The following is a 17,385-nucleotide window of genomic DNA, read 5'->3' as shown; positions in this document are numbered from 1 at the left end:
TACCTGACAGCAACAAACCTGCACTTAGGTCCAATTTCTGATATGAAGAAATAGAAACACACACCCACACACACATGCACGCAGACACCTCTGATTTCCCATCAGTGGAAGAGCAGTATCTGAACTGGCTGGTTAGACATACATCCATGCATGTTGTCTAAAACATTAATTTCAACATCTTGATCTTCTCTCTTATGAGGAAGGGAGAATGAGCTAGCCATGAAACTTTCTTTTAATGAAACAATTATTTGACAGAAGAATATTTCACCGGGACAGCCTGGGGTGTGGCATCATTTATTTAATTGCCAATGCTATTTTCTTGTGTGGATGGCTATGTGGTGGGGAAAGGCTCAGCCTGCCCAGGGAGGCAGAGATACATGGCTATAACAACATTCCTGTGTGCTCTATGCTCTTCTGTTTCCAGATTTGTCTGCCCAAGCAACCTCTGCACCTCCTGCACTCCAGAGCCGTAAAACCTGGAAAAATGTCTCCAGGGCTACTTGAGCTGAGTCATAACTGCAGACAGACTGCTATGATGAGTGCTCAGCTGCTTGGTGACCTGGGACCTGCCCTGAGTGCTACTGCTGTACCTGCTATGTCATGCACAGGCAGGCTGAGAGAGATGTAACCTTCTGCAGACCTCCTGGCAGGGTTCAGTCCCTTCCAAAGGGACAAACACTGATGCTGGAACTCATGGTGTAATATGTCTTGATGAAAAAATATATATATGAGATTTTTTCCTTCTCTAACTTGTTTGTAGACTTGTCACACGTGACAGACAGCCCTCTTGACACTGTTTCAATGAGGCTGAAGAGCTGGTTGGAGATAATACTTTGAGGACTACATGGATGCTGTGCTCTGTCTGTGCCACCATGGGGACAGAAGACTTGTGTAAGAGACTGGGCATAACATTTGTTGCCCTCTGAGAAAAGGCTTCTGTAAATGCAACCCTGTAACACAGATGTAGCTTAGTGTCACACCAAGTGTGTGAATGGGACTTCAAGGTTAGAAATGCCAAAACCTTGGGCTGTCACTGATTTGTTCTGGAAGGCATAAGAAAAACTCGTTTTGTGTTAGTGTGTGAGGCAGCGTCTCTGTTTAATACAAAAAAGTTCAGCTCACTGGGAGCCACTGTTAAACTCTGTCTGGAGAGCTGGATGCGTTTTACTACCCTTCTCTCATTTCACATATAGAAACTGCATGTTCTGCCTTCAGCAGAAACCTACCTTAAGAAAAGCTTCCAATGTTAAGGAATCTAAAAGACATAAGAAGAAGGAATACTAAAGGGACAACAATAAATGAACAATGTCATCAAAAAATCAGTTTTAATAGACACCTTGAGGGGTCTGTTGACACCTCTGTTATCATGTCTATGTAGTCCTTAAAGAATACATGACTGTAATTTTCATTATTGCAAGATTTTCACAAAAGATAATTTATGGAAACCTTGCCATTCTGTTTTATATAATTAAGGTTATATTTTTAATTTAAGGTTCACTCCAGGTCTTCTGTAAGAAATGTACACAGCCTTGTTACAGCTGCTGTGTGATCATAAATTCAATGTATAAATGCTTTATGCCTACCTTCAGGTTTCTGTTTATAATTTTTATGTAGTTTTTGATACTGGAGGTGCTAGGTCTAGTGCCTTTCCATCATCCCTAGATAGATTCGTACCTGTGTACAGCTTTTGTGTTACTATAGGGATAGAACAGGGCTCAGTTCTGAAATACCTTATTACTATTTTCAAACTTTGTAACTTGTTGAACAGTCATTTAAAGGTTTTTATTTAGCCTTAAAACATATAAACATTTATCTAATTTAATAACATGTATTAAATTAATATTTGTATTTAATATTCAATCACATTTTTGTTTTAATATGATGTATGAAAAGGCACTTGTGCCTGTATGTGCCTGGCCCCAAGACAACCTGAAATCCTTGCTCAAATGTACTCAACAGCTTCTGCCTTGGTATGGGTACAGTAATACTGACAAGTGTTAGTTCTGTGGACAAGATTCGCATATATATATGCAAAACGGAAAAATATACAAAATTACATCTGAGTCAGATATATATACATACATAGAAACCGTTTTTTTTGTTGAATATAAACATTTCTTTTCTATTGAATAGTCTGCCTTACTAACAAATAGCAGTAACTTCAAGCCATAATTCACCTTGGCAGGATAATAGTTTATCTGAATCGTGAATGTAATGAACACTGTTTCAAGGGTTTGTTTGCAGTCATTCAGTCTGTGTAAACATGATAACCCCAACTACCATGGAATAGGAGCATAATGCTGTGGGTTCATTAAGCTATGGGTATGCCTACTCTAAAATTTTCCTTTTTAAATCACACAAAGCTGCCCATATTTCAAGAATTTTCAAAGGTTAGTTTAAATTTTCTTACTATTACTTTTATTGTTGGCATGTACAGCTTTTCTCTGGAGTAAATCTTTAGCATGTCTTCTCATTTAGGGGTAAAACTACGGGAAATAAGGCAGGCTTTTTGGCTCCCCTCAGGGGAAAAAACCAAGTGGTGCCTACTTGAATCCTCTTGGTGACCTGAGCTTGGGGACATACTGTTAGTGGAGGCGATTTTGTAAAATTAAAGCTCTTCTCTGGCTTTAAATACCAACAATTTTAAGCAACAATGTCACTTGTGATTCAACTAAAGTAAAAATATTTCAGCTGTGAGTATTAAAAAAGTAAAGAAAATAAAAAAGTCTGCAGTATTACAGGCTGTAAGGAAGCTGGACACAGATAAGAACTTATTTTTGGTAAGCTGAAAAAACAGTGTATGTGCAGGTGTGTTTGTGTGTGATTACATTTTCCTAACCAATTTCAAGCCTTATCTTGATGTCAGAGAGGAAGTTTGGTAGCCACCGCTACCAGAACCACCACGTGCCAAGGACTTCAGCATCGCTACCTCCCAGGAAACAAAAACCTCACCCAGAAAATTAGGTTGGCCTGATGCTTGCATACATCAAACTAAAAGACAGATCAAAGGAGCATAGCATAAAAGACAGTACAGATACTGCTTTAGTTTCTCTGAGACTGACAGAGAGCCCCAAATAACTAAGAATAAAGGAAAAAAAATCATAGTACCCATGCAGGTGCTTCAGGGCCTACAAATATAAAGCAAAGCCCATGAGCTCACACCGTATAGGAAAGGCTGTTGGTATTGTGTGTAGTAAGGATTTTTAAATATTCCATATAAAAGCAGAAGCAGATATTAATATTGTAATTAAAATTTTAAAAACTGGCAGAGGATGACAGACAACATTATCAGAGATTTCAGTGAATATTCATCACTGGAGAGCTGGTGATGGAGAAATGACAAATCTGAGAGTGGTTGCAATGAGCATATGATGATAAACTTCAACTTTGGTTTTATTAACTCTGAATTCCTTATCCATTAATCTGTGTCTCAAAAGCTAGGACTTATGAAGGGGGCAAAGGCTATTTCTCACTTTTTTGACACTTTGAAAGCAAAAAACTTATTCTGGGATGGGGGGTGATAGATGGACACTTGGGGAAAAAATCTGAGTTTGTCAAGTAATCATAGAATTACAGAATGGTCTGGGTTGGAAGGGGCCTTCAAAGATCATCTCATCCAATCTCCCTCTTATGGGCAGGGACATCTTCTGCTAGATCAGGTTGCTCAACCTGAATAATGTCAGGCTTCTCCAAAGACTATACCACCTACAAAAAAAGCATTTTTGGCACCAGGTACAAAAATGTCAAGACAAACTTAAGATAACATAACGAAGAAAAAATCAAAGAAATGTAACAACAGTAGAAAGCACAGTGAATTTTGGCTCAGAGAAAAGAGTAAGTCATTGCTGAAACCTTGTGCTGGCTTCTATCCACACAACAGCAAGGCATGTACCTTCGTTTTTGAAATGTCTGGCATTTTCAAAACATAAAAGCACTTGCTAAGTCCCTGGCTCATGGATGTCCTAAATGTAATGCATATATCCCTTCCTGTGAACCCAGAGACGCTCTTTTAGTGACAGCTCTAGTGGCAAATGTCTGTAAGACAAACATAAATTCAGTGACCAAGTCTACTCACATGATTTTAATGGGTCCAAACATTTATGTAAAACGGGACCTACATGTAAAGTATGACAGGGAGGTTCAACACTGTGCTACTCCAAATCCTCCTAAGCAACTCTGGTTTGCTGTCAAAGTGTTGTGCCATTGCAAATGTAAAAACACCCACAACACAATACCTATTTCAAGGGCTGAATCTCTTCTCACCTATCTGGGTGATGATCAGTCCTGCTCTCTGTGCATCAGACATATTCAAGATCTCAGCATTTCCTTACCCACGCAAACAGTTAAACAAGGACAAGACAGGCATGCAGAGGCAGGGAGAACTGAATGAGATTATAGCAAGATGTTAAGGAGAAGTTAAAAGCTACAGAGCTAGGCATTTTCTGATATAACTGAACAAGTGATGTAGTAAGGGCATTCCAAAATCAGAGAGTGGCTAAGGTTGGAAGGGACCTCTGGAGACTGGCCAGTCCAGCCCCCTTGCTCAGCAGGGCCTCCTTTGCACCTGGTAGGTGCCCAGTTGGATGGGAATTCATCTAGAGGATAAAAGGCATCTCTGGCTTTCCAGTCAGATATTTATAGATTTGTGGAAATAAAATCGTACTTCAGTGATGTCTGGAAACTGAGATGTTCATATATACAAAGATAAAACTGCAGTGAATCCTTTCAGAGGCAAAATTGTGAAACTGTTTCTGAAACACTTACGATTAAAGGTTAAATGGCCCATAGTAGCTTTTGACATCTTTATTTAAAGATCTTTATTAAAATTATTCATTTATTTTAATAAGTCTTTACTTACTTTCTCTCTGCTTTATGAGCTTTTTCTCTGCAAGTGGGTTAACTGAATTAACAGCTTTTGTTTGTGAGCAATTACTGCACTGCTGTTGGAAGTGTCAGCCATTCTAGAGGAGCTCTCCTATCCACCCAGAGGTATCTGCGCTACCTGACCCAAAAAGGGAGATTTCCAACAGAGCTTTTGAGAAGACTTCATCTTCTCTGATGACAATTCCTGAATGGAAATGATAAGGCTGAAAAATACAAGAGTAAAAACTTTGTGGGTGAAATGCCTGGCTGAACTTTGAAGAGGTTACATGAACTCTGGAGGGCAATGTAGCATGCTACTCATTTTCTTGAAGCCTGAAGGTCATGTCCCGGCCTTCATGCTAAGGAACAGGGATTTCAGAAAGGCCCATCTTTTCAAACATTAGTGCTTAGAGAAGGAAACACATTTTAAAAAGCAGAAAGAGAAATTTATCACAAGATTCATCCTAGAGATTTCAGATTATTTTGGAAGATAGCTTTTCCCAGTCTTGTGGAAGCTGTTAAGCCTGGAAGAAGGAAGGTTCAGCAATTGGCAGCTTATGTACAACACTCAGCTTTGCAAATACCTTTTTCACAGATGTGGCATGTTTTACTTGCTACTGTTAATGATGATCAGTTAAATAACTACATTTAATTAAATTTTTTTTTCCTATCTGCTTATGAAAATGGTGAAGCTGAGAAAGCTTCAATAAACTAAATATGTTTATCCAAAACCACAGTAGTATTGTCTATTTAATTCATTAAATATTCTTCCAGAGGAAGAAAAAATGCCCAATTTACTCCAAATACAATCTACTTGTAAATTTCAAAACCCTTGAAAAAATGACAAAGTAAAGTCCTGGGTCTTTCTAGAAGTTTTGAAGATGCCACCTGTACTAGTAATAGGTTTAAGGTTTAAGGGCTTCTAACCTCATCATTCACAGCACTGAACAGCACATTTTGCTTTGGAAAAGACACACATAATTAAATAATAGGATTTCTTAGGACTCTAAGTGTTCAGTGGCTAACTGTGTGAAAAGAAATCTGAAAGTTTTGAGGCCGTTTATCAAGTCCTATGTGCACTAAAAGGACTCTGTGCCATCTTTTGTCTCTCTATAATGGCTTCCTAGAAGCCAAGTCCAAAACAGTTTGCCATATATGAAAAGGCAATAGTGCTTTGATACAGCATACCACGTACATGCTGAAAAATAGGTACAAAATCCTGTGCCACAAAGGACTCTTTTCTAAAATAAAAAGCCTGTTAGTGAAGTACTTGAAGAGACTGAGTCTATCAGACTTGTGAAAGAAAGGTTTTTGAACTACACAGAAAAAAATCACCCAGCCAGGAGCTGAACAAATTAATGCTTTCAAAGTCACAGCAACTTCTTTAACAAGTAGAAAAGTAAGTCACATTCTCCAAAGGAGTTTTAAATGAAGAGGAAAAGATTATGCTTTTACGGAGTGTTTTCAAAAAATTCTCAACACGTATGATAAAGAATGATGTAGACAGAGAAAAATTAACCCGGTTTCAGCAGCATAGGCAGACCACAGCTGCCAAACTCCCACAAGTGCAAAATATAGAAAAAAGCCCTCAAAACAAAAACACACCAGACTGTGCTGTGTGTTGTCAGGAGTATAATATGACTTAAATATATATTAACATTAGAATGTTGAATGACCATATTAGCTGGTCCAGTGCAAAAATATTTTTTGAAATAACAAAAGGACCAAAGAACTGGCTAGTAATTATTCCAAAGAACTCGGCTTCATCAAGGCAATTAGAGCTCATGGGGTGCTGATACTTTAATGAAAACTGTTGTTGACCTGGTGATGCCACATTTTGCTGTGTGCTAAATGTTGCTGCCTTCCAGGATCTTTGGGAACATGTGAAAATCTGTATCACACATACTGGATTTGACAAAACTCACCACTGTCCTTTCCTTTCTGGCCTCCTATAAAATGAAAATTGGCTAAAGTACTTTTTGTTCAGTATATTTATAAGTGTGTGTATATATATGTGTATATATATACATATTTTTAAATACATATTTAAATATGTGATTTTAAAGTTTGACTTTGAATAACGTTTTGCTTTTTAAGTGCCACAATGGATGTTTTCTAGGAAATGGTTAAAGAAAATCTAGCAAAAAAAATAAAACCAGCCACCAGCTGTCTTGCAGTCCCAAGAGTGATGTTTTGCTTACCAACATGACAATAGCATTCTTTACCAGATTATGTCTGGGCTTGCTAAAACATGTTTTTCTATAATCTTGACATGTTTTTGGCTTTATGATTTATCTTTTTCAAAATGCACTGCTAATAGATCTCCTAACAGAAGAACTGGAATGACAAGCTTTAGGTAATTCAAAAGACCACTTCAGAGGTGGGTCTGTGCAAACTTCATGAAGTTCAGCAAGGCCCAGTGCAAGGTCCTGCACACAGGTCAAGGGGATCCCAACCACAAATACAGGCTCGGCAGAGAATGGATCGACATTAGCCTGGGGAGAAAGACCTGGTGGTGTTTGTGGATGAAAAGCTTGACATGGCCTGGCAATGCATGCTTGCAGTCCAGAAAGGCAACCAGATCCTGGGCTGCATCAAAAGATGCGTGACCAGCAGATTGAGGGAGGTGCTTTTGCCTCTCTGCTCTTGTGAGACCCCATATGGAGTGCTGTGTCCAGCATTGTGGCCCCCACACAAGAAAGATGGACCTGATGGAACGAGCCCAGAGGAGAGCCGTTAAGTTGATCACAGGGCTGGAGCACCTCTCCTGGGAAGACAGGCTGAGAATGTTGGGGTGGTTCAGCCTGGAGAAGAGAAGGTTCTGAGGAGACCTTACAATACCTCCCAGTACCTAAAGGGGGCTTACAAGAAAGATGGAAAGAGACTTTTGAAAAGGGAATATAGGGATAGGACATGGGGGAATGGCCTTAAAGTGAAGGAGGGCAGGTGTATATTAGATACTAGGAAGAAATGCTTTACTCTAAGAGTGGTGAGACACTGGACAAGTTGCCCAGAGTTGTGGACTCCCCATTCCTGGAAGTGTTCAGGGCCAGTCTGGATGGAGCTTTGAGCAACCTGGTCTAGTGAAAACTGTCCCTGCCCATGTCTGGGGGGTTGGAACTAGATGATCTTTAAGGTCATTTCCAACACAAACCATTCAGTGATTCTATGAAATGATAAATCCTTCTAGTTAAGAAATAAAGCTTCCAGTGCTGTCCATGCTAAAAAGCATTGAAAGTACCTAGTGCAAAATCAAACATAAAATCTATCCTTATTTCAACATTTAATAAATATTCTGGAAGCGCATGCATGGTTCAGGGAAAGAGGAATGAAGATGTCTTGCTGAGTGAATAGCAAATTAAACCCCATTGATCTCTGTGAATGTGCACTGACAGATGAGCCCAAAGACATTAAGACACCCTGCCACCCCAAAAAGTTTTCTTTTGTGTAAGATCTGTTATTGCCCATGTAACACTGATGTTAAGGCGTCACAAGACAGAAGATCTGAATACTTGAACAACCTTTGGCTACAAACGGCAGCTGTTTCATATGCATGTTTTAGCCAATTCATGTTCTCTTCCTTCTATCCTCTGAACAGCAGTTTTCAATATCAGGACCTTTTCAACATTCATTTACAAGACCCACAACTGACAACATAATGATTAAAGCGGAAGATATCTTAGCAGACGTTCTACTGAAGACATCACTAACAAAAACCCTGACACCTTGCTTCAAGAAGTACCTCAGGAATTGTACTGCCAGTAATTGGTCCAGCTGCTTGACCATCTGTGAGTCATTACCACACACCCCACGCAGTATTTGGCAGTGCAGAAGGCCTAGCAATACCTTCACGTCCTTCCCAAAACCTGGTATGGGTGCAGCCTGTAGATTACCATGTTTGCTTAGATCTTCACTGAGCAGGTGAGCTTATTGAAAGTCATATTAATTTCCATTTCCATGTCTAGTAAACTTGTCTTGAAAAAGATCTGCTGTTGGACAGAGGGTCCACAAGCAGAGAAGATAGCTTCTAACATCCACATCCAATGATTGTGTATGCTGAGGGAGTACAAGGGGAATGGACTGATGACTTTGACCTGGTGTGCATTCCCAAATGGCATCATCTCCTGCTGCTTTTGGAATGACACAGGACTAAGGGGACTATTGATCTGGCTTTGCTGGGAATTTTTCTTGTTTTTATAGGAGCTCTGCTTCCCTGCTTGCTCAGTCAGGATTTGCATGTTATTCCAACTCTGCTGCACATTCTATCCTTCCTGCCTTCCATCTTCTCCTTTCATTTTTGGTTAGATGTTATACTTTTTTTGTGTTTCTTAGCAAAAAATTAATTCAAGCTCAGAAAATCCTTTTAACCCTGCTTCATTACTTAATAAAGCATGTATATTAGAAAATAGCTACTATGAAACATCTTAGAAGCCGCTAATTAATCAGCTTCCAGCATTTCATTGAGATTAAACATGACATACTTACTGACACTATAAAAAACAGAGATGAGGGAGGCTGGGCTAACTGATGTCATGCACATGATTGAATTTTGGATACCTCCTACCAAACAAATTTTGATGTGAGAACCAATGTATTCTCATAAAATCATTAAGGGATATTAGCAAACCAGATTTACTTTACTGGATGTCAATTTAAATTTGAGAACAAGATTCTGTGGCTAAAAATACATAGTTTGAATGGCAAATTACTGTAATGTCTCCATACATTATTAGGGTACATGTTTCCCTTCAACACAGAATAATCATGACTACACGTATTTTAGTTTTTGTTCACAACTCAATTATGAAAACACGCAGTGCTCTGTAGATTACCTCCTACATGTCTTGCCACAGCTGAGGCCTTGGAGCTTGTGGGGAAGAGGATGTGCAGTTCTTCCACTCTTGTCTTTCTACAAAACATTCACAATTTCAGTTGAAGACTTTGCCATTTTTACCTTGGAACAATTGTGTCTGAGGACACCTCTGAAGCTTCAGGCAGACACCATTTGCTTTGCAGCCCATTCCGCACATGGGATGGTTTTTTTCAGGGACATTGCTCACCTCAGATTTACTGAAAACATCAATGCTTATGGAATATTACTTTCAGTACATTTGAAAATGCAACTTCAAAAAACCCCAAACTTCCACCTTTTATATATCACCATAAAAAGCATCCTTTTAAGGAGACTGTACAGTTATGCTTCTTATAGTACAATTTAATATTGCTTTATTTGTTCTACTCGGTTAGTAAATTCTGAGGTTTTATTACAGTATCCTCCAATTAATTTTCTTTTAAATAGGCTGAAGTGACTGTTTTTAAACTCAGCAGTGTGAGGGCAGGCAATTCAGCATAGTTACAACTTAGGGATGCGAGCAGGTGTGAGGAAATGACAGATTTATTCCAGTGCTGTAGGAGTAAGCACATGTCAACATAGTCTGCCCAAGGATCAGGTCTTCCACAACACAGTGATACCAACTGATAGAGCATAGATTTCTTTAAAAATGAAACATGCTTTACTGCTTTGGCTTGTAAAATGCTAACACATAATTTTAAAACTTCTGCATCCCCCATTTTACACAACCTTTTGTTGCAGCAGTGCTCTCTTTGGAGTGAGCCAAAGCATACAGTGCTGCCTGTACTGATCCCCGAGAGCTGGGTCAGGCACACAAACAATTTGACAGGCTGAAAAAATTTAAAACCTTGGCTTGACTGCTTTGAGTAGGAAGGTATCTTCTGAGTAAACTTTTCTACCCACTGCACTGGCTAAGGAAAATCTGGGTTCCCACTACTGTTTCCATAAGCTTCTCTTCCATGATTTAGACACCTGCTGTGTATTTTCCAAGTCTCTCTAAACCCCATGTTCTACATGACCAATAGAAATTCACTTTCAGTTTGAGAAGCTATAATATACTTCTATTTTACCATGTTTATTAGAGATCTGCCAAACACACTTCTTTTCTAATTTGTGTTTGAACTTGAGAACAGCAATAGCTGTAAGAACAGTGATAATATAATTCCCACCTATTAAGATAAATTTAAGGGCAATGAACACCAAATAAGAAAATGAAGGCATTATTACCATTGATGGGGGGCAGGCTTGAGGATTTTGAAGCCTCAATCCCCCGTTTTGAGCTGCACCACTATTGTGAGTAACAACATGCCAACTTCAGCTGTTCTTGATCAGAGACCTCGCCACGTCCAGCCTTGTTAATTGCTGTTGCAGTTCTGCTATTTGGTCAAATGGAATTTGTGTAATCTGGTGGGTCAAAAACTACAGAACTATGGTTTCACAAGAACTGGCATATGCTGGGGATGAAGGAAGAAAAGAAAGAGAATGCAGAAGGAGCTTGGAGTGAGGATAAATGACCTGATGTAGAGTGCAGATCTGAGTCGAAACATCCCAATAGTTGAAAGACACTAGGACTTGAATCTCCAGGAACAGACTTGACAGATGCTGGCTCTGTATCCGCAATGGGCACTTTATATCAAATCCTTTATACTTTCACGTGATAGCAAATTTGAGTGCAGGACTCCAGTGGATCACTGTAAGTGGATCCCACCTACCAAGTTCTGCTTGAGCCTGGTTGCTGCAGTTATGCCAGCATCGCCACATAAATATAGAATTTGTCAGCTACACTGATTGAAAAATGTAGCTTTCTCAATTTACACTGATATTTGATAAGAATTTATCTCAGTGGTAATGGCAGCAGAGGCAGCTCTTGCCCACTTGATCCTGGCACTGTCCTTCTTGTGCCAGTGCAGCTGTCTGTAGCCTCACATTGATCCAAAGGAGAGGTTAAAAATCATAAAATCATAAAATGACTTGGGCTGGAAGGGACCTTAGAGACCATCTCATTCCAATCCCCCTGCCATGGGCAGGGACACCTTTCACTAGACTGGGTTAGTCAGAGCCTCATCCAACCTGGCCTTGAGCACTTCCTGGGATGGGCCATCCACAACGTCTGGGCAACCTGTTCCAGTGCCTCACCATCCTCACAGTAAAGGATTTCTCCCTAATACCTAATCTAAACCTACTCTCTTTCAATTTAAAAATGAACCTTTTGTCAGAGTATTTTTAACCAGTTCAGTCTTGATCCAGCAAATTGCACAATCCCACAAGAAGCAGGCAGGTGTGAGAGAGGAGGTGGTTCTGGGTGTGAAAGGGGTTTGGGAAAATGGGGTGCAGCACTGACTCTAAAGAACATCAGGGATGGGGTTTCCACCAGACCAGCTCCTAGTAGGTAAGTGATTCATCAGATGCTTTTGGTGTTGGATATGCTGCCCTCTCATTCCTGGAAACTGCTGTTTTCTGGAGGTATGTTTCCTTCAGTCCTGCTCACTAGGGGAGGCTCAGAGAGCTGAGCTCTGCCAGTGCTGCTGCTGGCACCAGGGGCCTTTTCAAATGGGTGTTGCTACGGGCAACTGTGTATAGGAGAACATAGGCAGAGGCTGAGAAACCCAGAGGGATGGAGCAGAGAAGAAACAACAGCCCAGCAGGAATGGCTCTCAGAGCAGGTTGTAAATGCTGATAAAACAAAAAACTACAGCCAATGTGTCAACGGTCTAAAAGTTATTTTATTGCTCCCAGAAGTACATGTGAGTTTTCACCCTTCATAAAATGAAGGTGCTGAGGATGGGGAGCAGACAGAGAGGTACAGAAGCACAGCAAAGCAGTCAGCTCTGCACCTTCCTCTGCTGTCTTCTCTCCTCTCGTGAAAGATAAGGAGGAGCTGGCATCTGCAGAGGGAGATTTCTTCATCATGATCAATTTACTACCTTCGTCACATCTAACAGGGCGCCTTTGTTTTTGCTGTTGTTGTTATTTTGTACCCATCAGGGGAATTCACATTTAAGTTCTTTTAGAGAAATTTAGTTTCTCTTGCAGAGCATGTGACAGGAATTTGTACAAGCAAGTTTAACCTGAGCAGTTCAGCTCTCCAGGAAAAGAGCAGGTTACCCTTCTGTGTGACCCTTCATTGAAGAAAAATTTTCATTCTTTCCATTACCACAAAAAGTAGCAGAAATAGCTATTATACATCTGAGTTTAAAAGCTGACTTTTACCTCCCGTTCTTTTGCAACTGTATTGAGAAATGTAAGATGGACAGCTCCATGCATGCCACCAGGCCTCAGCTTTGTAACCTTTCCATGACTATAGCAATGAGCCAGAAAGCACTGTAAAAGTAAGATAACAGGTATGTATGCCAATGCTACTGCTGGCAACCTGTGGCAGTGTTTTTCCTGTGTCCTCCAGTTTGCCTTTTCCTGCTGTCCTGGTCTCTCCTGTGGATACTGATGCAGGGGAACCAGGAAGACAATACTGCTGCTTCCCTCTCAAAGGCCACCTGGTAAATCAAATAATTGATTTTTCTTATTTTAATACTCCATCCCATTGCTGTTTCCTTTCTTTTCCCAGATCCAAGATACCACATTAGCTTGCTTGCCTGTTTTATTTTTCCTTAGGCACTTTGCTGACAGAAGTCCAGGCAGTTCAGGAGGAGGGGGAGGAACTAGGACATTACACAAATAGTCTCCTTTGCAACACACTTGTTCAGATTAGACTCCATCCACCTCTGTTTTATATGACGGCAATTCAGCTAAATCAATCTTTTTTTCAAGTACGGCAAATTACTCACAAATCCAAGTAAGACTAAAGTCTCCTGGGATCTTATTCAGCCAAACATTACTCATGTGCAGCTTTGAGTTTCGTGCTTTATTTATTTATTTCTAAGGCAAGAAATTGACTGCAAAAATAAACAAAAATTTGTCCCAAAATTTGCAAGGAGGGCTTTAATAACTTATCATATCATACCATTTAATTTATTCTTCTATTTGCCGGAGGATAGAAGAAAGCTCTCTGAAGAAGTCATAGTAAACAGTCATTGACAGTTTATATTTCATTTTTTCAGTAAAGGATAACTTTATCCAAGCCAAACTTCAGTAAGTTGAACTAAATCACATCAGAACTGTCACATTTTCAGGTCTCCAAATATTTCCCATCATCTTTAAACAGATACAGTAAAAGTCTACTAGCAGCTCATAGAAACCTGAGATGGCTTCTAAGTAGATGTGATTCTACTTAAAGACAACATTCAGCTCTCCTGCTCCTGGTTTTTCTCTTCTCTCAATACAAATCGAAACCAACTCAAGCATTTATTTTTCTTCATTGTTAATTCAGCTCTCCTCCTCCTGTTTTTTCTCTTCTCTCACTTGATACAGGCATAATTTGCTAGAAAACAACAATCTTACATTCTTCACATTTTAAGATTCTCCCCCCTACTATTTATGTGCAGGTAAACTAACTGGAACATTGCAAGGGAGAATTACAGCTTTGTACACAAAACACAGAAGAGAACAAGATTCCACTTCAAAGCAGATGCACAGCACATGTGCATCCACAGATGGAACACTGTGTTTTAGCACACTGGATAAAATGCAATATTGACACCAAGAATTAAGAAGTAGTTGCTAACATTTCCCACTGTAGAACAAGTGAACAGTTCCATCAATACAAGCTTGGTTTTGCCAATTTAAAGTAACAAGATGCAGGAAATTGCCACATTTACTCTTCACAGAAAGTTAACTGTCTCTTCATGGGTGATGGATACTTTTGAGTTCTTTTCACACACTCTAAAATTTCTCCTTTTCTGACAAAACTTTCTCCTGCCTTCCAGGATGAATCCCACTGAGTGTCAACGAGCAATATTGTACTGCTATGAAGGGATGCTTCGTTTGAGCTTGACAGATAGAAATTAGAGCCTTTCAAGGGAATATGCACAGATGGTGTGTGGCTTATGCCTTGAAAAAAGTGAAGTGAAGACAGGAAACATGAACTTCAACTCTTTTAGAAAGAAATGCAGTTGTTGACGGCATGTGCAGATAAGAAGCGAGTGTGCAATGTGTGCAGTAAGGCTGAGTCTCAAAGACTTCCCCTTGAGCTTCTGACCAAAATGTGAATGACTGAAAATACTGTCACTACTTCCAAAAACTGGCATATTTGCTTAGTTTATCCTATGGTGAGAAATTGTGGGCTTGAAGCTATGACAAATTGCAGTGCATGTCTTTGCTTCGAGAAATGAATAAACGTATGGATGGCCATTCAATCCCACTGATGATTCTTCATTGCACTTTCAATTGCAATGTATGGATCTGAAATTTTCTTTCAGTGATACAGAAGCCTGACCTTCTGTGCTTTTTATTTTTTTAATATATTTTATATTTTTTATATTTTTAATGGTCTAAACTGATCCTGATATAACTGGTTCTCTCAGTCTACAATACAAATCGAAACCAACTCAAGCATTTATTTTTCTTCTTCATTGTTAATTACACAGTCATAGACTACTGAAAGTGAGAAGAACAACAAGAAAGCATTTCATCTGTGGGTCTTCAGAGGGTTTTTTTAGTTAGTTTGCAGTTAGTGAAAACAAGTGAGTTCTGCTTTTACATCTGGGCAGATTCCTGGGCAGCAATATACAATGCCATAATATTTTGGCTGCAAACACTACAGAAAAGTGATGATTTAAAAATATTTCCATTAAATAATCACCATGTCTGCTACAATAATGTGTTTATCAGCATATGGAGTGGTAATAAAAGGCTAGAGTAAAACATTAGACTAACATTCTTTCTATTATTTAGAGTTCTATTTTAGAAGCTGGAGACAAATATCTTCCACAGAGCATCTTCTCATGTAGTTTGATGCCTAGAATGCAGAGAAATATGGAAGGAGTCACTTTTCCCCCTATGTAGCACATGAAGTTCAGAAAACCTGACACATAAAAACAGCAAAAACTGTTCGTGTCTGAAAGGGAGCACATTATGTAAGATAGGAGATTATGTTTAAAGCAACAAAACTGTTTAGATTAAGAAAAGAAATAGTTGTTTACTTGGAATTATATCAATATTCTTACTGTCAATACTTATTGACATGGGAAAGTAATGAAATTCTCAGCAGAAAAAAAAACCCCTTCTTCCTAAATTCTAAAGGAATGAATCTCTGTCAATGCTGATGGACAAATTCTGCCCTAACTCCAACAGCTAAAATGAAAGAAACACTGAAATTCTAAGCCGGTCAAATGATACAAACCCAACTGCTAGACTGGCTGTATCTAAAATCACTTTTCTGTTTCTCATGCAGTCACAAAAGCATCACAGACCCCTCCTTTTTCCTAAATTAGAATGATCTCTAGACTTTTCTTAGAAAAAAAAATCTCATGATACCCTATTATTTTCATGACTTTTTCCTAAAAGCTCTATCTTCTTTCTCTACTCTTTGTATGTAGCTTGAAGCAAGAAAGACAAAGCATAAACTTGACCAAGGGAGAGAAACCTGGTCTTTTTAATATATTTCAGGTGTTCTATTAAAGAAAAAAAAAAGACAAAGTGAAAAAAAACAAGCAATGAAGCAGGATATTAAAGACAGACTGCCAGAACAAATGATTCGGTCCCCCCACATTACTTACTTTCAAACCAGGTGAGGCACTAAATTTACAAAATATTTCCTAATAATTTTAAACCTGTATGGGGTAACTAAAAAAACCCATTCCATTGGGTGAAGTATACAAAATCCCGTGCATTTGGAGTAAAATCTTGGCTTGGCTGAACTCAATGGCAAAGAATCACTCTGAAAACTGCAGAAGCTAATGAAATGATGATTCACAAGGCTTTCACACTGGTATTTGCTTGTACTTTTCATAACTCATAAACTCAAATATTATATTCCATTATCTATTCCATTGGAATGGAAATAGAATGTACATTCTACTGTGATTAAACTGAATCTCGCTGGAGTTGTATTAGATAATTAAGCATTTTGCCTAATTTGGCAGATATTTAAAACCAAGACATAGGAGAAGCAAAGTCTATCAGCTAGTGGCAAATCTTTGACTCCTTTTCTTTTAACAACTTACAGCACTAATTCCTTGGCTAAGCAGACGTACCACGAGTATAAAACAAGTGCTTATCAAGAAAGCATATTAAAGTAGTAAATGCAGCAAAACCACACTGGAACTCACAGCATCTAACAAATTAATCCCATTGGCAAAAGGCATCTGCATGGCTGACCTCTGACTGACTTCCCATGCACAAGTTACTCTACATTTGACTGCACGTACACTTCCACAGCTAAAGCTGCCGTACGCTGTTGCTGCGGGGGCAGAAAGGATGTACTGCAAAAGACCATGAACAGCAATGGCCTTACATTCCTGGCCTTTCCCACATTTCCAGCCTCCCTAACAAGGCAGCATGTTAACCCTGCAGCCTAGTCTGGGTTTGCTGGCTGGTTTCAGTGGCTGCCCCCACTGTTGTGTGCTGTTGCCCATGTTAGCACCACCTAAGTACTTCAGCACTTCTAAGAGAGCCAGGCACTGACAGTCAGACACTGCCTGCTACACAGTACAAGGCAATATGCTCAGCATGGGAGCCCCATGTCACAAGGTGGAAAAGATTGTAAATGGCACGAAATAAAGGCAAAAGCATGCTTTTAGAATTACATTCACTTTACCACTCCTGTGCTACTGTTT

At 39.4% G+C, this 17,385-nt stretch overlaps 1 protein-coding gene across 2 annotated transcripts in view; it reads right to left on the bottom strand.

Moving 5' to 3' along the window:
* Positions 1-17,385, bottom strand: part of LOC121673263 (potassium channel subfamily K member 13-like) — a 49,893-nt gene that overhangs the window by 6,187 nt on the left and 26,321 nt on the right. The window contains exon 2 of one of the 2 annotated variants that reach the window (XM_042046426.1): positions 9,696-9,772. The exons of the other annotated variant lie outside the window; for it this stretch is intronic. Within the exon in view, the coding sequence (XP_041902360.1) occupies positions 9,696-9,772 (77 nt within the window). The remainder of the gene's footprint in view (positions 1-9,695; positions 9,773-17,385) is intronic. 2 annotated transcript variants of the gene reach the window in all.

This window comes from Corvus kubaryi, unplaced genomic scaffold (genome assembly GCF_017639235.1).
Source record: "Corvus kubaryi isolate FWS band 111438036 unplaced genomic scaffold, C.kubaryi_AGA036_p1.0 65301, whole genome shotgun sequence".
In the NCBI taxonomy this organism is placed as follows: Eukaryota; Metazoa; Chordata; class Aves; order Passeriformes; family Corvidae; genus Corvus; species Corvus kubaryi.
The sequence above is the reverse complement of the archived record's forward strand: the minus strand, read 5'-3'. Positions and strand labels throughout refer to the sequence as shown.